The sequence below is a fragment of the Geotrypetes seraphini genome, chromosome 3 (genome assembly GCF_902459505.1).
Source record: "Geotrypetes seraphini chromosome 3, aGeoSer1.1, whole genome shotgun sequence".
Taxonomy (NCBI): domain Eukaryota; kingdom Metazoa; phylum Chordata; class Amphibia; order Gymnophiona; family Dermophiidae; genus Geotrypetes; species Geotrypetes seraphini.
This window is the reverse complement of record NC_047086.1, coordinates 64,573,026-64,597,231: the sequence shown is the minus strand read 5'-3', so window position 1 is coordinate 64,597,231 and position 24,206 is coordinate 64,573,026. Positions and strand designations below refer to the sequence as shown.

Sequence of the window (24,206 nt, the reverse complement as noted above, 5' to 3'; positions counted from 1 at the left end):
CTTACAATCCCGAAGGTCTATGCGTAAGGAACGCAGGAAATTGATTTTTTTCATACCGGAAACACAACATGAACAAATAATATAAAATATAAGAAGAAAAAAGAAGAAGAAGAAATCAGAAAATGGATTACAATAACTTTGGAAGATCGTAAAGAACTATTCAATATAATCTCCTTAAGAAAAGAAGAAGAAAGAAGACAAGGAAAAAGAAGAAAATAAAAATGAGAAGAGAGAGAGAAAGAATCAGATAAGTGGAAAAACGATGTATGTGCCTGGTGTGTGATTTTAGCGGTGTTCTTTCATGGGGGGGGAGATTCTTTACTTGTGAAACTATTGTTCCTATATCATTATGTTCCCATATTAATGATATTACTATAATAAAATATAAGATAAGAGGAAAAAGTTTTTTGAGATAGAATGAAAAATACTATATTTATTTAATTATTAATGAATTGATGGTAATAAATATAGACTTTTAAAATATCCTAAGAAATGTATATGTAACTGATTGAGTTCACAGATATATAATATATGAATTATTTATATTTTAATTTTATTTAAATATTTAATGACTTAAACTGTATTTGGAAAGCTAAAGGGTCTTCTTGGAGTGTGTTATGGCTGACCTTGATATGCGTGTTACCAAGTATACACTATTTTTGCTAAATGGGGAGGGAAAGGAGGGGGATGGGAAAAGGGAGATGAAATTAATTAAAGAAAATCTTAAAATTAAGGGTTTAATAATAACTAGAAGAATAAATATTAAACATGTGTGGATATCTGATCAAAAATATATTTATAAAATTTTAATTAAAATATTACTTTTTAATTTAAATGGCTCTTAAAATTTATTCTCTTAACGTCAATGGTCTTAACCATCCAATCAAACGAAAGAAAGTACTAAATTTTCTTCATAAGCAAAAAGCTGATATTTATTTCATACAAGAGACACACTTGTCAGGTATTGAATCTAATAAACTAAAAGAGGGTTGGGTGTCCAAATGTTTTTATGCACCTGCTGTTGGAAAAAAAGCAGGAGTAGCTATTCTCATAAATAAAAAATGTATAGCAGATTTTAAGTTAATAAAATTTGATCCATTAGGAAGATGGGTACATATTAAAATGAATCTGAGGAATACAACCCTGGATTTATTCAATTTATATGCTCCTAATTCAAATCAAATGGAGTTTTTCAAAAATATTCAACAGATATTACTACCACTGGCTGCTTCTAATTTAATAGTAGCTGGAGATTTCAATGCTGTAATGGATCCTATTTTGGATAAAAAACCAAGTAAAATAATGAAATCATTAGGATTAGATAATTTGATACAAACTTGTGATTTAGTAGATATATGGCGTATCCTTCATTTTAATGATCAAGAATATTCTTTTTGTTCTCAGGTCCATAAATCCTTTTCAAGAATTGATTATATATTTGTTTCTAATAACATAGCACAAAAAGTGATGAAAGCAATTATTGATCCTATTATTATATCAGATCATGCTGGTGTGTGGATTGATCTACAAAATGATATATCTGTTTATTCTAAACCAATTTGGAGATTTAACAATGCTTTACTTGCAGACATAAAATTTATAGAAAATATTAAAGAAAAAATGCATGAATTCTTTCAATTTAATGATTTGGATAACATAAACATTGAAATTTTATGGGACGCTTATAAAGCAACAATGAGAGGAAATATCATATCATATTCTGCATATATGGAAAAACAACTTAAAAAACAATTTATACAATTGGAACAAGAAATTAAATTATTAGAACAAAAATTAATTACTAAATGGGAACACGATACATTGCAGAAATTATTAAAAACAAAAGTTAAATATAATGAGATTTCTTCTCAATTTGTAAGGAAAGATATGTTCTGTCGGCAAGTACAGTATTATGGAAATTCAAATAAAAATGGAAGATTATTAGCAAATTTTATTAAAGCAAAAAAAAGAAAATCTAAGATTATTGCAATTAAGGATAAACAGGGCAATACACACACTAGTAATGAAGATATTATAAAACAATTTCTTGATTTTTATAAGGATTTATACACTTCTGATACTTATGAAAATAAAGAACAAGATGGTATAGAATTTTTAAAGGCATTTATTGGACCAAATATTCCGGATCATATAAAAGGAAGTTTAGAAGAACATATATCTTTAAAAGAAGTAGAATCAGCATTGAAAGCTCTTAGAGTTGGATCCGCTCCAGGTGGAGATGGATATACTGTTGAATTTTACAAAACATTTCAAAATATTTTATTACCTTATCTATTAAATTTATATCAATATCAAATAAATAATGGAAATATAACAGGAACCATGGCTGATTCTGTTATAATTGTCTTACCAAAACCAAACAGGGATCCGACATTGATAACAAATTATAGGCCTATATCTTTGATGAATGTAGATGCTAAATTAATTGCTAAAGTGCTAGCTATAAGATTAGCAAAAGCTCTTCCTTTTATTATTGATATACACCAAACTGGATTTGTTGCTAAAAGACATTCTTCACATAACACTAGATTAGCATTTCATTCTCTAAATTTAGCAAAAAATTTGAATGATCCAGCTTTTCTAATATCATTAGATGCAGAAAAAGCATTTGATAGAGTAGAATGGAAGTTTATGTATCAAACTCTAGAATGGTTTGGTATAGGACCTGGTTTTATTAAAATGATTCAAACATTATATAGCTCCCCTGGAGCAAGATTAAATATAAACAATAATTTATCTGATAAATTTAACTTGCTAAGGGGAGTTAGACAGGGTTGTCCTTTATCTCCCTTACTATTTGATATCGTTCTAGAACCCTTATTAATTGCAATAAATCAAACTAAGGGAATAAAGGGAATCACATTTTCTAATTGGGAATTTAAATTATCTGCATATGCAGATGATATATTATTATATTTAAGAGAACCAGAAGACACCATTCCACATCTACTTAATTTAATAGAAAAGTTTGGAAAGTTTTCTGGATATAAAATCAATTGGGAAAAATCTGAAGTTCTTCCAATTAATATCCATTGCACCAAAGGACTATTTGATTCATATTCATTTAAATGGAAAGAGGAAGGACTAAAATATTTAGGTATTCTTATAAAAAATACAATTGATGACACAGTAAAAGAGAATGAAAAACTTTTATTAAAAAAAATAACAGAAATGTGCGAGCAATGGAATCCTTTACATCTTTCTTGGTGGGGAAGAGTCCAAACAGTTAAAATGATGATTTTACCTGTGGTTTGTTATCAAATGAGTATGATTCCAATATTTTTTCAGGGGTCATTTTATAAAAATTAAACAATATTCTAACAAAATTTGTTTGGTTTGGGAAAAGACCAAGAATCGCTTTAGCATCATTACAAAAAACAATTAAGGAAGGAGGGGTAAATTTTCCAAATTTCTATAGGTACCATCAAGCCTATATTTTAAGACAGGGAATGTATTGGATCCTCCCAGATCTCATGGAAAATGTACCCGACTGGTTATATTTAGAATGGCGCCTCATGTTTCCTTTACATCCAGAACATTTTATCAGTATAACAATGCCTAGGAGATATAAGGACAACAGAATTCTAATAGATACATGGAAAACACTAAGATTTATAAGCAATTTAACACCAGATCCTTTGACTAAATCTTTAAATCAATCTATTTGGGTAAACTCCAGGATCAAAATTGGTGGATTTAAAATAGTATGGAAACAATGGATAAAAGCAGGTATACGAACTTTAAAAGATGTAATAGTAAATGGATCACTGCTTAGTTTTTCACAATTGCAACAAAAATTTGGATTAGATAAAACACAATATTTTAAATGGATGCAATTGAAGCAGGCCATTCAGGAAGGGTTCCCTGAATGGAAGAATCTTAACACTCAATATAGTTTACCAATCCTTTGTTTTCAAGCGGATTTTCTAGGACACCAAGCCGCAAAATGGTATAAGAAAATAAACGAATTTTTAAACAAAAAAAAGAAATCAGGACTTAGGGATATTTGGAGTATTGAGATAGGACAGATAATTTCTCCATCTCAATGGCAAAAATTTTGGTCCTGGAGAATACATACTACAAGATCAGCATCTATGAGTCAAACATGGTTGTTTTTATTACATAGAGTTTTATGGACCCCTACGAGATTACAAAAATTAGATAGTAGTAGATCTAATAGATGCTGGCATTGTAAGATAGAAGTGGGGACATTAGACCATTTACTATTCTTTTGTCCCTGCATTAATTCCTTTTGGAAATTAATTTGGCCCCAAATTAATAATTTATTAGAAAATCATGTTGGACTATCATATGATACAATATTATTTGGAACAGCAATGAGAACACAAAGTCCGATTTCTGCTGATAATAATAAACTTTTATTAATTTTAACAGGTGTAGCCATACAGCAAATTACTCAGAACTGGAAGGATTACACTAAATTGAATTACACTTTTTGGTGGAATTCAATTTGTCATATATATAAAATGGAAAAAGTACTGGCATTACAACAAGGTTATATTAACAAATTTAATAAAATATGGAGACCATTGACAATTTATTCCACTGATTAGATATAATAACACATGTATAGAACATATAGAAGGGGTAGGGAGGGAAAACTATTGTAATATTAATATGATATAAATTCTGAAAAAGGGTTTATTTAATTCACATTGTAAGAAAATTTAATGATAATTTCAAGTGTTTTTTTGTATAATTGAATGTATTACATGTATTTCACTTGATGTAAGAATTTAAAAAAAAAAAGAATAAAAAAAATATTTATACAAAAAGAAAATTATTATCTGAGTATAGTGGAAGGAGTGCCTAGCTGGCAGGTTGTATTAAGAACATAAGTAGTGCCTCTGCTGGGTCAGACCAGGGGTCTATTGCGCCCAGCAGTCCGCTCACACGGCGGCCCATCAGGTCCAGGACCTGTATTGTATTTCTCCCTTCAATCCCCTTTTCCTTCAGGAAAGCATCCAATCCCTTCTTGAAACCCAATAGCGTGCTCTGTCCTATCACACCTTCTGGAAGCGCATTCCAGGTGTCCACCACCCTTTGGGTGAAGAAGAACTTCCTAGCATTGGTTCTGAATCTGTCCCCTCTTAGTTTTTCCGAATGCCCTCTCATTCTTGTAGCTTTTGAAAGTTCGAAGAATCTGTCCCTCTCCAGTTTCTCTATGACCTTCATGATCTTGTAAGTCTCTATCATGTCCCCTCTAAACCTCCGCCCGGGGGCGTTTGCGGGAATTTCGCAAGTATCGCCCTGGGCGTGGGGCTGCTTCTTTCCCGGCTCCGGGTTTTTCCAGGGGTCGGTTCTTCCAGCGCATGCAGCCCTTTCGGGGGGCCCGTCGGGGGGCAGGGAATCCCTCCGCCGGCTCCCCCGCTTCCCGTCCTGCGCAATGACTCCTTGCCGGCGCCCCCTTTGGTTCCGGTGGGGGCCCGGCTGCGCGAATTTTTCCCCCAGTGGGCCGAGATCACGTCCGATCAGTGGGTCCTGGAGGTGGTGCGGGACGGTTATGCTCTGGAGTTCGCCCGCTCTCTGCCGGACCTTTTCCTCGCTTCTCCATGTCAGTCTCCAGGGAAGACGCAGGCTTTTCGCCAGACCCTGCAGCGCTTGCTGGATCTCAAGGCAGTGGTGCCGGTGCCCCCTCCGGAGTGGGGCACCGGCAGGTACTCCATTTACTTTGTAGTGCCCAAGAAGGAGGGGACCTTTCGGCCCATCCTGGATGTGAAAGGGGTCAACAGGGCTCTCAGGATTCCTTCTTTCCGCATGGAAACTCTGCGGTCGGTCATTCTGGCGGTTCAGCCGGGGGAGTTCCTCACTTCTCTCGATCTGACGGAGGCCTACTTGCATGTTCCCATTCGGGACTCTCATCAGCGCTTCCTGCGCTTTGCGATCTTGGGGCGGCACTATCAGTTCTGTGCGCTTCCCTTTGGTCTGGCCACAGCTCCCCGGACGTTCACCAAGGTGATGGTGGTCGTCGCGGCAGCCTTGCGGTCGGAGGGCATCCTGGTTCACCCCTACCTAGACGACTGGTTGATTCGGGCAAAGTCGTTGCAGGAGAGCTCCAGGGTTACGGCTCGGGTGGTGGAGTTTCTCCGGTCGCTGGGCTGGGTGGTCAACCTTTCCAAGAGTCGGTTGGTCCCGGCTCAGCGCCTGGAGTACCTTGGGGTTCTGTACGACACCTCCTTGGGGAAGGTCTTCCTTCCAGAGGCCCGGGTGAGCAAGTTGCAATCGCAGATTCGTCTGCTTTTGGCGTCCCGGTGTCCTCGGGCGCGAGATTTCCTCCAGGTCTTGGGGTCGATGGCGGCTTCCCTGGACGTGGTGAGGTGGGCGCGGGCCCACATGCGTCCTCTTCAGTATGCTCTGCTCCGGAGGTGGTCTCCCCAGAGGCAAGATTTGGATGTTCCGGTGCCCCTGCGGGGGTTGGCGCGCTGCAGTCTGCGCTGGTGGCTCCGGACCCCTCACTTGGTTCAGGGGGTGGGTCTGGATCTCCCGCAGTGGACGGTGCTCCTGACGGATGCGAGTCTCCTGGGTTGGGGGGCTCAGTGTTTGGGTCACTCAGCTCAGGGCACCTGGTCCGCGGAGGAGGAGGCCGCCTGGTCGATCAACGTGTTGGAGACCAGAGCGGTCCGTCTGGCGCTGTTGGCTTTCCACTCCCTTTTGCTGGGCAAGTCGGTCAGAGTACTGTCGGACAATGCCACGGCGGTGGCTTATGTCAATCGTCAGGGGGGCACCAAGAGCACTCAGGTGGTGCAGGAGGTGGCTCTGCTCATGGTTTGGGCGGAGTCCCATCTGCTGGACCTCTCGGCCTCTCATATAGCCGGGGTAGAAAATGTTCAGGCAGACTTCCTCAGTCGTCACTTCCTAGATCCAGGAGAGTGGTGTCTCGGCGCCGGGGCGTTTCAGTTGATAGTGCAGGCTTGGGGGCAGCCCCTGATGGACCTGATGGCCACGGGTGGCAACGCCAAAGTGCCCCGCTTCTTCAGTCGTCGCAGGGACGGTCTGGCCGAGGGTCTGGATGCTCTGGTCCAGCCGTGGCCAACGGAGGGGCTGTTGTATGTGTTCCCTCCTTGGCCGCTGGTGGGCAGAGTGCTTCTTCGCATTGTTCACCATCCGGGTTTGGTGGTGCTGGTGGCTCTGGATTGGCCTCGACGTCCGTGGTATGCGGACCTGGTGAGGCACCTGATGGCGGATCCTCTTCCTCTGCCTCTCTCGGCCGACCTTCTGATGCAGGGTCCCATTCCCATGTTCGACCCGTCTCCCTTCTGTCTTACGGCGTGGCTCTTGAAAGGGGTCGCCTTAGCAAGAGGGGATATTCAGACAAGGTGATCTCTACACTGTTGGGGTCCCGGAGGCTTTCTACCTCTCGGGCTTATGTGCGGGTTTGGCGTCTCTTTGAGGAATGGTGTTGGGCGCGAGGAGTGACCTCTTTTCGCGCTTCTCTGCCTAACATTCTAGAGTTCTTGCAGGATGGCCTGGATAGAGGCCTGGCTTAGTCTTCTCTCCGGGTTCATCTTGCGGCCCTGTCGGCCTTTCGAGGGTTGGTGTCAGGTCAGCGTTTATCGGCTCTTCCTGATGTGATTCGGTTTCTGCGGGCGGCCAAGTTGCTTAGGCCTCCCCTACAGCCCTCGGTTCCCTCTTGGGATCTTAATCTGGTTCTCTCTGTTTTGGTGCGCCCGCCTTTCGAGCCCTTGGACGCCTGTTCTTTGAAGGACCTTACTTTGAAGGCGGTCTTTTTGGTGGCCATTACTTCTGCTAGGCGTGTTTCTGAGCTGCAGGCTTTCTCTTGTAGGGCTCCCTTCTTGGAGTTTTCTAGGGAGCGGGTCGTCTTGCGGCCTGTTCCTTCCTTTCTGCCGAAGGTTGTTTCTCCTTTTCATGTCAATCAATCGGTGGTTCTCCTGGTCTTGGGTGGTCGGGAGGGCTCTTCTGAGCAACGGCAGCTGCGCAAGTTGGATGTCGGTCGGGTCCTTCGCTCTTATGTGCAGCGGACCCAGGAATTCCGGAAGTCCGATCATCTCTTTGTCCTCCTGGCGGGTCCTCGTCGGGGAGCTGGCGCTTCTAAGGCTACTATTGCGCGCTGGATCAAGGAGACGATTGCTTCCGCTTATCTTCTGAAACAGCAGCCTGTTCCGGAGTTTCTCAAGGCTCATTCCACTCGGGGTCAGGCGGCTTCTTGGGCTGAGTCGTCGCTCGTGCCTCCAGTGGATATTTGTAAGGCTGCGGTTTGGTCCTCCTTGCATTCCTTTGTTCGTCATTATCGGGTTGATGTGCAGGCGCGTCGGGACGCGGTTTTCGGTGAGCGTGTACTGGTATCGGCCCTTCGGGGGTCCCGCCCATGAGAGGGACTGCTTTGGTACGTCCCATTCGTAAAGTTAACCTCTACTGGTCTGGAGAGTGCTAAAGAAGGAGAAATTAGGTTCTTACCTGCTAATTTACTTTCTTTTAGCTTCTCCAGACCAGTAGAGGTCCCCACCCTGTCTGTTGTTGTTGTTGTTGGGGCTGTTTCGCGGGCAGTTTTTGTTTTTTGCTGCGGGTTCTAGTATTTTTCTAGGGCCGGGGAGAATTAAAGAACAGCGGCTGTGGCTCGGCTGGCTTAGCTGGCGAGCTGTGGGGACATTTTCCTTCAGGTATTTCTCCTCTGCATTTTCCAACAGCATTTGGGTATGTTATTTGTTACTCCTGTTCGGAGTATTGTTTTCTTCCTGTTTTCCAGTTCTTGGTTCTGCTTGGCTATTCGGCAGACTGAGGGAAATAGAGAAGGGAGGATAGTATATACTGTCCCAAAGTTTTGTTTTCAGTCTCCACCTGCTGGTCATGATTAGATATATACCCATTTGTAAAGTTAACCTCTACTGGTCTGGAGAAGCTAAAAGAAAGTAAATTAGCAGGTAAGAACCTAATTTCTCCTTTCCTATAACAGCACCTTTCCGGATCAGCAACCGATGTCTCCGAGCAGGCACTCGCAAAGATTCATATCTATCCAAAAGCAAGCCTACCGGAGACATCGGAATAGCGTGACCAACAAGCCGCTCCAAGAAGCGGAGTACGGCTCTCCAAAAAACTTTCACTCGAGGGCATCCCCAAAATGCATGAAAAAAGGAGTTGCACCCCAGTGTACACTTAGGGCAGATTGGAGAAGAAATGCCCCCAACCTTGTGGACCTGCTCTTGGGAAAAATACGCTCGATAAACCACTCGAAATTGGCATTCCCTCAGTTCTGCACTAATAGAAATAGAAGAGATACGACCAATAAGGGAAGGAAAGTTCAAGGACTCACCAGGTATGCCCAGGTCTCTACCCCAGCGGCCCTCCAAAGCCGTATAAGACTTCTGAGGAGTAAGCCGCCGCAAAGCCCCATGCAACGCAGACACCGTCAAGCCACAAGCATAAAATTGGGCAAAAAATAGACGAAATTGGTTACCCAATCGAAACCGTAAGCCCGGGCGCGCCAAGGACCTCACATAATGATGAATTTGCCGATACGCAAACAGACCTCCCACCCCCAAGGAATGGAGCATGGGAAAATCTCTCCAAGGTCTCATCGCCCCCTCCTCATCCAATAAATGCTCAAGAAGAAGAAAACCCTCTCCAGTCCATCGCACAAAGACCGAGTTATCACAGCCAGGCAGAAACTGTGGATTCCCCCGTATAGACAACTGATCTGAAACTTGATGGTCCCCCCCCAGCAACCCGACCAATGCCTTCCAAGAAAAACGCCACGACCGAAGGATGAAACTAGATCGGATCGCGGGGGGCAAGAGGCGGACAGGCAACTGAGACAACGAAAACAAGTGCCAAGGAGAGAAAAGAGCAGTTTCAAAGTCCCGAAAAAGATAGTCATCACTCCGTAAGCACCAGTCTCCCAAAAATCGCAGCAAGCAAGCCAGATTATAAAGGCCGATATCCGGGAGGCCCACACCACCGATCCTTCCCGAGCCGAACAGATAAGAGATCGATATCTGAGACTTCTTGCCTTGCCAGAGGAATCGGGTCAGCTGCCTATGAAGCCGTTGGAGATCGCTACGACGAAGACAAAGAGGCAGCAACTGGAGTACATACAACCAGCGGGGAAAAATAACCATCTTATACAAGTGAACCCTACCGTAAAAAGAGAGAGGCAGAGACATCCACTGTGCAAAACAACCCTCCATAGCGGCCAACAAAGCATCTACATTAGCACGATATAACCGTCCCACACTGCTCGTGAGTTGCACTCCCAAATATTTGAATACACCATCTGCCCACCGTAAAGGAAACTGCCCCGGCCACTCCAAGCGCACCGCCTCGGCAGTAGCTAATGCCAAAGATTTATCATAATTCAATTGAAAGCCCGAGAAATCACCATACTCCGTAAAAAGCGACATAAGAGCAGGAAAGGATTCCCACGGGGAGGTCAAATGAACCAACAAATCGTCTGCAAAGGCCGAAATCTTAAACTCTCAGCCGCCGAGAGAAACACCCCGAACCGCCGGATTAGCAGAAATTTCGCGAATTAAGGGATCCAAGGTGAGCACGAAAAGAAGAGGAGACAAGGGGCAACCTTGTCTAGTACCCCGCTGAATTGGAAACACCGCTGAAGAAACTCCATTAACCAGCACCCTGGCCTGCGGATCATGATACAACGCAGCCACCGCGTCACTAAAGAAACCTCCCATACCATAATGTTGAAGAGTACAAAACAAAAAGTCCCACAAAACCCTATCAAAGGCCTTATGGGCATCAAAACTGACCAACAAAGAAGAAACCCTCTCCCGCTCCACCCACTCCAAAGAAGCCAGTATAGTTAGTAAATTGCGAGTGGACGACCGACCTTTGACGAACCCTACTTGAGGATCCGCCACCAGTGAGGGCAAAATACCCGCCAACCGGTTGGCCAACAATTTAGCAAAGAATTTAGCTTCAGCATTCAACAAGGATATGGGGCGATATGAGGAGGCCCTTAATGGGTCCTTACCGGGCTTGAGCAAAACCACAATTTGAGCAACCTGAAGAGAAGGCGGGAGAGCCCCATCGCGTACCGCAGTGTTAAACACATCAACCAGAACTGGGGCCACGTCCGCAAGTAGAAGTCTATAGAATTCACTGCGAAAGCCATCGGGCCCCGCCGCCTTTTGCAGCGGAGAACTACCAAGAACCAGCGATAGCTCTTCAACTGTAAAAGGAGCCTGCAATCGCGCATTCTGAGCGTCTGTCACCACCGGATGAGAGACCTGATCCAAGTAAAGATCACCCGCCATCGAAGAAACCGGTGGAGCAGCATACAACTCCTGGAAATAATGGTGAAACACCGCCGCCATATCCTCATCCTTGTGGACCAGACCACCATCTGCCCGGCGGAGATGGAGAATTGGGGAAAACCCCTTAGCACGTCGAATTAAATTCGCCAAAAGCTTACCGCTCTTATTAGCATGCAAATACAGTTGAAATTTATAGTATGCCAAAGATTTCATAGCCCGATCATGTAATAGTTCCCGCAACGACAACTGCGAAGCCAATAATAACGCTCTATTGATTCCGGTGGGATGAGCCCCATAGCGGCGACGATCATCCTGAACCTGGCGCTCCAACCGGAGCACCTGACGGTCGCGCCGTTTTTTCTTCCGGCTAGAGTAAGCAATGATCTCACCCCGCAACACCACTTTAGCCGCCTCCCAGTAAAGAAATGAGTCACCTCTATGAGACGCATTATGAAAAGCATAGTCCTTCCATTTATCCACCAAGAAAGCATGAAACTCCTGATCAGAATAGAGCGAGAGAGGAAACCGCCAATGAAAGCCCCCAGGGGCATCTCCAGGAAACTCTAGAATAAGAACAATCATAGCATGATCCGAAACATCATATCCTCCAATCTCCGCCGAGCTCACCTGCGAAAACAGGGAGTCCGTGAGCAACCAATAATCAATACGGGACTGCGTTGCATGGGCACTAGATGTATGAGTGTAGTCGCGGTCTCCAGGATGTAACACCCGCCACACATCAATCAAAGACATAGAAGAGGCAAATAAGGGAAGGCCTCTATTCGGGGCATACCTGTCGTGAGGAAGGGGATTAGATTTGTCAATAGTGGGATCAAAAGCTTGATTAAAATCCCCTCCCAACACCACTGGAAGGTCCTGATGAAGGAGTCTGGTGAGGGAACGCATAAAGGACCCATCCCAAGTGTTAGGAGCATATATATTACACAAGAGCAAATCCTGCCTATTAAGTGTCACTTTAGCTACCAGATAACGCCCCTGCGGGTCAGACCATACCTTATGGGTAGTCAAATGCAGACCCTTACGACATAAAATGACCACCCCCGCCCTCCGGTGCAGACCCGAAGACTCCAAGATCTCGCCAACCCACCACCGGCAGAACATAAGAACATAAGCAATGCCTCTGCTGGGTCAGACCTGAGGTCCATCATGCCCAGCAGTCCGCTCACGCGGCGGCCCAACAGGTCCAGGACCTGTGCAGTAATCCTCTATTTATACCCCTCTATCCCCTTTTCCAGCAGGAAATTGTCCAATCCTTTCTTAAACCCCTGTACTGTACTCTGCCCTATTACTCCCTCTGGAAGCGCATTCCAGGTGTCCACCACTCGTTGGGTAAAGAAGAACTTCCTAGCATTCGTTTTAAATCTGTCCCCTTTCAACTTTTCCAAGTGTCCTCTTGTTCTTTTATTTTTCGAAAGTTTGAAGAATCTGTCCTTCTCTACTCTCTCTATGCCCTTCATGATCTTATAAGTCTCTATCATATCCCCTCTAAGTCTCCTCTTCTCCAGGGAAAAGAGACCCAGTTTCTCCAATCTCTCAGCGTATGAGAGGTTTTCCATCCCTTTTATCAAGCGTGTCGCTCTCCTCTGAACCCTCTCGAGTAACGCCATATCCTTCCTAAGGTACGGAGACCAATATTGGACGCAGTATTCCAGATGCGGGCGCACCATCGCCCGATACAATGGCAAGATAACTTCTTTTGTCCTTGTTGTAATACCCTTCTTGATTATGCCTAGCATTCTATTTGCTTTCTTAGCGGCTGTTGCGCACTGTGCCGTCGGCTTCATTGTCATGTTCCGCAGAAGAGAGGTGGGTCTCCTGCAAAAATGCTATATCCGCCTTTTGTCGATTCAATGCACTAAGAATTTTTTGGCGTTTAACAGGAGATGTGATACCATGGACATTCCAGGAGATAAACTTAATTACCATTAGTATTAAAAGCTAAGATAAAAAGAAGATAGCTGAATAGATAACCGGGGGAAGATGAAGGTTTTAATGAATTATTTTATGGCAAACAGTTTATAATAAAAAAAATAATCAAAACAATTTATAATATAACAAGTGAAAAATATAAAAATTAAAGTTATATAAGTTCAAACATGTAACTTTTCCATGCTGTTTATGGACCCATGACATGAAAAGTAAATGCTATTATATCAAATGCTGCAAATAAATAAAACTGTTTGTATTCACAGACTAGCTTTAGAACTGATAGAGGCACATAATTTTTTGGCCACTTGGTGGCAGGGTTGGTCCATATTAATACCAGTGAACAGTCAAACCTCGGTTTGCGAGTGTTTTGCAAGATGAGCAAAACATTCTCGCAAATCTTGTCTCGCAAACCAAGCGTTGACTCAATATGCTAGCCCCCACCTCTGAGAACCGGCATCGCCCCCCCCCCTCTCGGGGGCGAAGCCGGTTTACGGGGGTGGGTGAAGCTGGTTCCCGGGGGTAGGGTGGAAGCGCGCCAGTGGCCTCAGGGGTCGGGGGTCTTTTTGGGATGTGAAACGAATCGCCCGTGTTTCCATTCATTCCTATGGGAAAAGTTGCTTTAATATACGAGCACTTTGGTTTACAAGCATGTTTCCGGAACGAATTATGCTCGCAAACCAAGGTTCCACTGTATATATGTGATTGCAGAACAAGAATAAACCTTCGGTCTTGATAAGCAAAGAATTCATAACATGAAACATGCATTTGTTTTGTATGACCTTCGTATGTTGTTATTTCTCTGCAGTCACCTTTCTCCATCAAAACAATTTGTATTTGTACACCGTCAATACCTCCATGAAGTTCACAGTGGTTTACATAAGTAATTATGGTGAAACAAATTAAAAACTAGTGTTACACTATTTAGGAAATATTAGTAACAAATTCATGAAATAGATAGGTCTTTATTGCCTGACCCCCCATGTCCCTTTAAGAACATAAGAATTGCCATACTGGGACAGTATTGGGTCCATCAAGCCAAAATAGAAACCCATGATATCCAAATGTGCTCCCAGGGACACATCTCAAACCTTTACACCAGAAATAAGAAAAAGCTAATTCAAGGAGTTTAAAGCCAGACCCTAATTGAACACCTCAGTCAACTCCTCGAACCACACCTACCAAAAATATTAGATTCCCAAATAAGCATCTACCATCGGTATCCAATAAACCTATCCCTTCAAAGTAAGGTAACTTTCTTCTGTTACCCGAATATATTGTTATTCTCCACTGTATCCGGTAATTACTGAATCTTGCTATGTAATTCTATAGGAAAAATTCCATATATCCTCTAATTTGTAATTCTCTACCATAACATGTATTATCCCAGGACAAGCAGGCAGCATATTCTTGACTGATGGGTAACGGCACCGACGGAGCCCCGGTACGGACACTTTTAGAGTGATTGCACTCTAAGAACTTAGAAAGTTCTAGAGGCTGCACCGCGCATGCGCAAGTGCCTTCCTGCCCGACACAGGCGCGCGGTCCCCAGTTTCTTAGTTTCCGCGGAGCTAAGAAGACGCGTTTTTCAACGGCCGTTGAAAATTTTTCTTTTCGCCTTCCCGCTCGCTTAAACCCCTTGGGCTCTATTGCCCTTATTCTTTTCTTTTATTTTTGTAAAAAAAAAAAAAAAAAACTTTTATTTTTTCTTCACATTGGTTTTTCCCCGGCGGGGCCTTCTGCCACCATCGAGGCCTCGGCCTTCGATTTGGCGGAAGCCGTTTTTCCTTTCATGCCCCCTCAGCCAGGGTTCAAGAAGTGCCAGCGGTGTGCACGGCCTATCTCCCTTACGGACCCGCACAACTGGTGCCTACAGTGCCTGGGTCTGGAGCATCAGACTTCCACCTGCACCCGCTGTGCCACATTGAAAAAAAGGACATTAAAAAATCGCGAAATTCAACAGCGATTACTTTTCGGTACCGATATGTCCGATCCCGCGACATCGACACCGGTATCGGCTCCTGTACAATCGGCACCCACCTCATCGACACTGCGTGACACCGTGCCGGCGTCGCAACACCCAGGTAAGCCGGCTAAGAAGCCTCCCCCGCTGGAGCGTCCTCTGGTCTCGATTGCAGCGAGTCCAGTCCTGCCGACCGTGAGGCGCCAGCGGAAGCGCTCCGCCCCTATTGAGGTGAGTCCCTCGACATCGGGCTCCTCATCTCCGGGGTATAGAGCGGCACCGCAGGTACTGCAAAAGAAAAAGGTGGTACCGGTGCCTTCATTAGATGATCGCATAGTGGCCATCCTCCTAGTACAGCTTAAGGAGCAGTTACAACAACTCCTTCCAGCTATCTTGACTCCGAATCTCCCGGTGCCGGTCCGCACTGAGCCGCCGGTACCGACAGTGGAACAGCCTGTATTGTCTGCATCCACTGTTTCGGTACCGGTGCACTCGGCCTCATCGGTGTCGATGCCAGTCCTCGCACCGGAGCCGACAGCCCACCACCAGTCGGTACAGACTTCGGCACCGATGCGACCGGTAACTTCTCCCGGTACCGCATCGATGAGGTCGGGTAAGTCAATTCGCAAGTCCAGACACTTGGAACCATCCACCCCTGAGTCTCGGGACCGTAGTTCCCATGTTAGGGACCCTGATCTGTGGGGTGATTCCGAAGAGCCTTTTCTATCAGAAGGTGAGTGTTCTTCGGATGAGGATGATCCTGTTATTCCTGACCCATCCTCCAAACATGATTCTTTGTTTTTTTCTTCCTTTTTAAAAGACATGTGTGAATCTCTTTCCATTCCTTTGGAGGCTGAGTCTAAAAAGTCTAAAGCCTTTCTTGACGCCCTTGACTTTGACCAGCCTCCAAAGGAATTTTTGAAACTCCCTCTTCATGATATCCTGAGGGAAACTTTTTACAAGAATTTAGAGACTCCTCTTACTATCCCGGGAGCTCCCCGCAAATTGGACTCTCTGTACAAAGTCATCCCTATTCCAGGGTTCGACAAGCCCTAGCTTCCACATGAGTCTCTTCTTGTGGAATCTACACTTAAAAAGTCTTCAGGAGCTAGTGTTTATGCTTCTGTCCCTCCTGGCAGAGAAGGTAAAGCCATGGACAAATTTGGTAAGCGTTTATACCAGAATGCGATGCTCGCTAATAGATCTGGCAATTATGCTTTTCATTTTTCTTTCTATTTAAAACATCTCCTTACCACCATGGCTTCTTTTGAACAGTACCTTCCGGAGCGAAAACGACTGGCTTTTCACCAATGTTCCTCTTCACTTTTCCAGTTGAGAAAATTTATGGTAAGATCTATTTATGATACCTTTGAACTTACCTCCAGAGCAACAGCTATGTCTGTGGCCATGCGCCGCCTTGCCTGGCTGAGGGTATCCGAGCTTGATGTCAACCATCAAGACCGGTTGGCTAATGCACCGTGCTTGGGCGATGAGCTGTTTGGAGAATCTATGGACTCAACCACCCAAAAGCTCTCCGCCCATGAAACACGCTGGGATACTCTCCTCAAGACTAAGAAGAAACCTCCACCAGCACGGCCTTTCAGACAGCAATCGGCCTATCAACGCCGTTATGTGGCTCGCCCTTTACAGTCAGCTCCACAACAACCTAGGCGGCAACGTCAGCAACAACGGTAGACACCTAGACCACAGCAGCAGCAGCCTGTCAAGCCGCCTCCTCAACAAAAATCCACGCAGCTCTTTTGACTTACTTCTCCAGGGCATAGCCAGCGTCCAACCATCTTCCCTTCTACCTCAACCTATAGGAGGTTGTCTTTCTTTTTTCCTAAGCCGGTGGGAAGTTATCACTTCGGACCAATGGGTCCTCAACATCATCCACCACGGCTACTCTCTCAACTTTCAGAACCTCCCGGTCCCAAGTCTACCAAAAGAGTCTGCTTTGAACTTTCCTCAGTCTTCCCTCCTTCAGGAGGTTCAATCCCTCCTCCTTCTGAACGCTATAGAGGAAGTTCCTCCAGAACAAAAGGGGCAGGGATTCTACTCCCGTTACTTTCTAGTTCCCAAAAAGACAGGAGATCTCAGACCAATTCTAGATCTTCGCAATCTCAACAAATGCTTGGTCAAAGAAAAATTCAAGATGCTATCTTTGGCCACGCTTTATCCTCTTCTCAATCAAAACGAATGGCTATGCTCCCTCGATCTCAAAGAGGCATACACTCACATACCGGTCAATCCGACCTCCAGACAATACCTCCGCTTCATGATCAATCGCTGTCATTACCAATACAAGGTGCTCCCCTTCGGTCTTGCCTCTTCTCCAAGAGTGTTCACCAAATGTCTGATTATGGTGGCTGCTTTTCTACGCTCTCACCACCTTCAGGTCTTTCCTTACCTGGACGACTGGTTAATCAAGGCCGATTCATATCAGGCTGTTCTCCTGGCCACCAACCAAACCATCATGTTTCTTCAACTTCTGGGGTTCGAGATCAATCTACCCAAATCTCATCTCATCCCCACTCAGAGACTCCAATTCATTGGAGCGGTGCTAGACACAGTCCTCATGAGAGCATTTCTGCCGACCAACCGTCTTCAGACTATCCAATTTCTCTGTCAGCAGGTACTTCTTCAAAGTTCCATCTCTGCCAAACAGATGATGATACTCTTAGGTCACATGGCTTCCACAGTTCATGTAACTCCCTTAGCACGTCTTCACCTGCGCACTCCTCAATGGACCCTCGCTACACAGTGGTCCCAAGCGACGGATCCTTGCTCACGTCACATATCTGTGACATCGTCTCTTCGTCAGTCTCTTCAATAGTGGTTGATATCCTCAAATCTCTCCAGAGGTCTTCTGCTCCATCTACCTCCTCATCAACTTGTCATCACCACCGACGCCTCCCCTTATGCCTGGGGAGCTCATTTGAACGAATTCCAAACTCAAGGCCTTTGGACAGCCCAGGAAAAGAAGCATCACATCAATTTCCTGGAACTCAGAGCGATGTTTTACGCCCTCAAAGCCTTCCAACACCTTCTCTTTCCTCAAGTCCTCCTGCTGTGCACAGACAATCAGGTTGCGATGTACTATATCAACAAACAGGGTGGAACAGGCTCTCGCCTTTTATGTCAGGAATCCCAGAAAATCTGGACTTGGGCCACAGCTCGCAGCCTATTCCTGAAGGCAATCTACATCCAAGGAGAGCAGAATTCATTAGCGGACAAGCTCAGCAGAATTCTCCAACCTCACGAATGGACTCTCGATCCTTCAACCCTACAGTCCATCTTCGATCAATGGGGCACTCCTCAAGTGGACCTCTTTGCAGCTCCTCACAATCACCAACTGCCCCAATTCTGCTCCAGACTCTATACTCCTCTCCGTCTAGCAGCGGATGCATTTCTACTGGATTGGTCCAACCTGTTCCTGTACGCTTTCCCTCCTCTGCCTCTCATGTTGAGAACCTTGTTCAAGCTCAAGAGGGAACGAGCCACCATGATTCTGATTGCTCCGAGGTGGCCCAGGCAACATTGGTTCTCCCTTCTGCTTCAACTCAGTTCCAGGGAACCTTTTCTTCTTCCACTGTTTCCTTCTCTGCTTACACAGCATCAAGAGACCCTTCTACATCCCAACCTCCAGTCTCTGCACCTGACAGCTTGGTATCTCTCGGGCTGACTTCTCGTGATACTCTTTTGTCTCAGCCCGTTCGTTCCATTCTAGATGCCTCCAGGAAACCAGCCACTCTGCAATGTTACCATCAGAAGTGGACTAGGTTTTCTTCTTGGTGTCTTCTTCATAATCATGATCCCACGTCCCTTCCAGTGGAGACATTGTTGGATTATCTGCTTTCTTTGTCTGACTCTGGCCTCAAATCTACCTCCATCAGAGTCCATCTCAGTGCTATTGCTGCTTTTCATCAGCCAGTCCATGGGAAACTCCTTACAGCTCATCCCCTGATCTCCAGATTCATGCGAGGTCTTTTCAATGTTAAACCACCTCTTAAAGCACCTCCTGTGATCTGGGATCTTAATGTGGTTCTCTCCGCTTTGATGAAGCCTCCATTTGAACCTTTGGCGACTGCCACTTTCAAGTTTCTCACTTGGAAGGTACTTTTCCTTATTGCTCTTACCTCTGCCAGGAGGGTCAGTGAGCTCCATGCACTAGTTTCTGATCCACCTTTCACGGTCTTTCATCATGATAAGGTGGTTCTGCGTACACATCCAAAGTTTCTCCCTAAGGTTGTTTCTGAATTCCATCTCAACCAATCTATTGTTCTGCCTGTCTTCTTCCCGAAACCTCACTCTCATTCTGGAGAACAAGCCCTTCATACTTTGGACTGTAAGCGGGCTTTAGCTTACTATTTGGATCGTACTAAGCCCCACAGATCATCGCCCCAACTCTTTTTGTCCTTTGATCCTAATAAATTGGGTCATCCTGTTTCTAAACGTACGCTGTCAAATTGGTTGGCAGCATGCATTTCTTTCTGCTCTGCTCAGTCCGGACTGACACTGGAAGGTTCTGTCACGGCCCATAGAGTTAGAGCTATGGCAACATCTGTAGCTTTCCTCCGTTCTACGCCTATTGAGGAAATCTGCAAGGCTGCCACTTGGTCCTCAGTTCATACTTTTACATCACATTATTGTCTGGATGCATTTTCCAGACGGGATGGTCACTTTGGCCAATCTATTTTGCAAAATTTGTTTTCCTAATGGCCAACCTTCCCTCCATCCCGCTTTTTATTAGCTTGGAGGTCACCCATCAGTCAAGAATATGCTGCCTGCTTGTCCTGGGATAAAGCACAGTTACTTACCGTAACAGGTGTTATCCAGGGACAGCAGGCAGATATTCTTGCGTCCCACCCACCTCCCCGGGTTGGCTTCTTAGCTGGCTTATCATAACTGGGGACCGCGCGCCTGTGTCGGGTGGGAAGGCACTCGCGCATGCGCGGTGCGGCCTCTAGAACTTTCTAAGTTCTTAGAGTGCAATCACTCTAAAAGTGTCCGTACCGGGGCTCCGTCGGTGCCGTCACCCATCAGTCAAGAATATCTGCCTGCTGTCCCTGGATAACACCTGTTACGGTAAGTAACTGTGCTATATACTTGTATCGTTGTTATGTAATTCTCTCGGTAATGTCCAGATCTCTTCTAATTGTAATCCGCTTAGAACCGCAAGGCACAGGCAGAATAGAAATCACTAATGTAATGTAATGTAAACACTGCAGAAATTTGAGAAGCTTTATATATTTGCTTGATATACTGTTTCCCACACAAAGTATTACTGCAGTCTACAATAAAGAGATAAAAACAATATAGAATAAACATAGGGCTCCTTTATTAAGGTGCGCTAGCGGTTTTAGCGTGCGCTACAATGTCGCGTGCACTAGAGGCTAACGCCTCCATATAGCTTGTGTTAGTAATTTCCGTGTAGCGCGGGGTTTTTGCGTGCTAATCTTCAGCGTGCACTAAAAATGCTAGCGCACCTTAGTAAAAGGAGCCCATAATATACAGCATAAAATTTAAATAAAAACTACAATTACAGCAATAAATTTATGTAGGAAGACCACCACACATTTCCAAAGACTTCAACAAAAAGAAGGTAATTCTACCTGCCTTGCAGCAAGTTCATGCTCACCGCACCACCACTCAAAATAATAATAATAATTTATTTTTATATACCGCCATACCCGAAAGTTCTAGGTGGTTCCATTGTCTTTCATCGATCAAAAACCTCTCTTTTGTATTGCCAAATTTATAAATATGAATACTTTTTAAAGATAATTTTTCGCTTTTGTACTTATTTTAAATGTGTTTTAAGTGATTTTGGCAATAGCGGTACAAACAAAATCTCAAAACTCTAAATTCTTTACAAATGCCACTTACAATGCAATAGGGTTATTTCCCTTTACCCGCATTTGGGTCAAATATGGGAGGGGAGACGGGTTTTCTTTCTCTTCTCTACAAGAAGAATATGACCTGCCAGCTAGGCACTCCTTCCACTATACTCAGATAAGAACTTTCATTATGTTTCAAGTATGAGAAGAACTGAACCTTGTAGAAATGAAATGAGAACAGGCTATAAGATGGGGGGGAGGAATAAAAGAATCTGATATATATATATACCAGATACATTATTTGATAGGGAAAACAATCAAAGTAGATATAATATAAAGTATACTATAAAAATAGAGACACATGTTGAAAAGGAACTCCAACAATAAAAAGAAAAGAGAAAGAAAAGTAAAAGTACTGCTCATCTTCCAGATCCCCAAAGCATAGCCCTATCAATGTTGTCAAAGCTGCATCGGGTCAAAGTTAAGCCCAAGTCAACATCCACTAGGTATTTCGAGTTAGTATGCTTTCAAAGAATGGAGTGAAAACAAAAAGGCAACCGAGTCACATCAAGGTTTGTGTGAGGGACGCTCAGGACACCAAAATTGGCTCACACCTTACAAACCAAAATGGGGAAATATATATAATGGACGATATATAATTATATGTAATACATTATATTATGTTATAGGGTGCTCTCAGTGTGAACCCTCAGTGATAGGAGCGCAGCTCTGACACTTCACCTCTGGGTCAAGGCGGTAAGCCTCCACCCACACACCATCATTGAGCACCCCAGGTGTGCTGAAATCAAACAAATCAACCAATCAAAAGTGAGTAAATCAAACTCAACACAAACAACCTGAACGACCCCCACACAAACCCTGCCAGCCAGACCCCCCAAGAACACGCAACAAAATCAAAAAACCATACAAAAACTATCGAAAAAGTATCAAAAAATGGAGGACTGATTCTAAAATTCCTATTGAATCCATCTCGCCCAATGATGGGTCATGACTGAGCATGGATTGTCTCTTACATGTTTGATGTACAGTGTTGCATAAGTCTAGCAGTGCTATAGATAAAGTAGTAGTCTTGCCTTCAAAATCTTGGGTTCTGTTTGCTTATAAGATTATTTAATGATATTATTCCTTTTATGTCTCTTAGTACACTGATCTTAAGATAAATTTGCTTACTTTCTCTCTCTCCCTCCCTCTCCTCTCTATGTCCGTGTCTCCCTCCCCTCTAACATATGTAGGATTTCTACCTTTTTGTTTCATCTCTCCCTTCCTTTCCTTCACCCCATGTCCAACAATTCTTCCGCCCCCCTATGTGCAGCTTTTTGTCCCTCCTATCCCCCTGTGCAACACTCCCTCACTGTGAGACCTCAACATTTGGGCCTCCTAAAGCAGCAGCAGCAGCAGTGAACAGGCTGCTCACAGTCTTCCCACCAGGGCTTTCCTCTGCCATGTCATCAGTGATGCTTTAGAGGGAAGGCCCTGGCGGGGCAGGCCTGGAGTAGCTTGTTCACTGACTGCCACCGCTGCTGCTACTGGACCTGGATGTATTTCAAGAGACTCAAGATTCACTAAATTGGTGAGTCAATTTTTTAAGAAAACAAATCGATTCAAATCGATTCGATGAAGTGAATTGATGAATCGAGCAACACTACTCTAGATCATTGATAAATATGCAGTCCCAGCACAGACCCCTAGAGAACCCAACTATTTACCCTTCTCCATTGAGAATATTGACCATTTAAACCTACTCTCTGTTTTCTGTCTTTCAACCAGTTCTTAATCTATAATAGGACATTACCTCCTTTCCCATGACTTTCTTATTTCCTCAGAAATCTTCCATGAGGTACTTTGTCAAATGCCTTTTGAAAATCCAATATTTGAAATACACAAATCCAATATTTGAAATACACAATATTAACCTTTTAACTACATGTTCATCACCCCTTCAAAGAAATGCAGTAAATTGGTGAGGCAAGATTTCCCTTGTCTAAATCCATGTTGGCTTTCTCTCATTAATCCATTTTATAGGCATCTTGTGTACGTTCAGACTTCACATGTAAGTCAGCATTTTATGTATTATCCCTTCTGCAATGGAACACAATTCCATGTTGTCATTGCTTGGAAAGTGCCCACTTATTTTGTCATAGGTTTTTGACCTTTATTAGCTGCTGGTAGTTAGGTGGGAAGTGGTAGCCCACAGTCTAGTCTGTATTCTTTTTTCATGTTTAAGGCCTTTACCTTTTTATATTAGTACTATTTATCATTTCTATAGTGCTACTAGATGTACGCAACGCTGTACAGTCATTCAAGAGACAGTCCCTGCTCAATAGAGCTTACAGTCTAATTAAAATAGACAAATGGGACAAGTAGGTGGTGAAGGAGTTGCTCAAAGAGGAAATTATAAAACAGACATGGGTGCTTTACAAGCAAGTGGGAGTTAAGAGTTAAATGCAATCTCAAAAAAGTGGGCTTTTAGCATAGATTAGAATATATTGTAAACATTTCTGCTTTAGCCATGAAGGACATTATATCAAAAGCTGAAATACAGATAAACAATTTGTTTAGAATCCGTTTCCGCATGTAAAACAGGTACACATGGAAAAAGCTTTATATAGTTTTATGTTCATTTGAAGAACTGGCAGCAGTGTAAATTACTATATACAGTTCTTCATAATATGTGTTTCTTTTTTCCAGTGAAGATCTCAGGCGCTGGTTTATTCAGCAGGAAATGGATCTCTTTAGGTTTCGCTTCAGTGAGCTGAGTAATGAGAGTGTCCAGAAATTTCTTGCATATCATAATTTGACATATGAAGCTGTAAGTCTCTTTACTTTTCTATATTCTTAGACTGTTGTCTTGCTTTGAAAAAAGGATCTTTAATCTGTAGGTTGGGGACTTACAAGGTACTCAGCCTTTTTACCATCTCTTCTCCATGTTTTCTTTTAACCGTTTTCCCCCTTTCCCCCCTTATCCCCTTTATCTTTAAGGCCTGCACTGAACCTTGCATTCTCTACTGGCAATGAAATGGGTAGCAATGTGAACAAGACAGGAATTATCACACACTGTATTATCTTGTATGGATTTCTGACAGTAAAGCCTCACTGACTGTATTATGGTGCTGTCTTCCTGTTGACAAAAGGTGCTAGTAGGAATAAAAGAAACAGCAAATGGTA

General features: G+C 43.9%; 1 protein-coding gene across 1 annotated transcript in view; it reads left to right on the top strand.

The window, feature by feature from the left end:
• The window catches only part of PRIM2 (DNA primase subunit 2), a 280,515-nt gene that overhangs the window by 34,157 nt on the left and 222,152 nt on the right, over positions 1-24,206 (top strand). Inside the window, 1 exon segment of the mRNA XM_033936564.1 lies at positions 23,730-23,854. Coding sequence (XP_033792455.1) covers positions 23,730-23,854 — 125 coding nt within the window.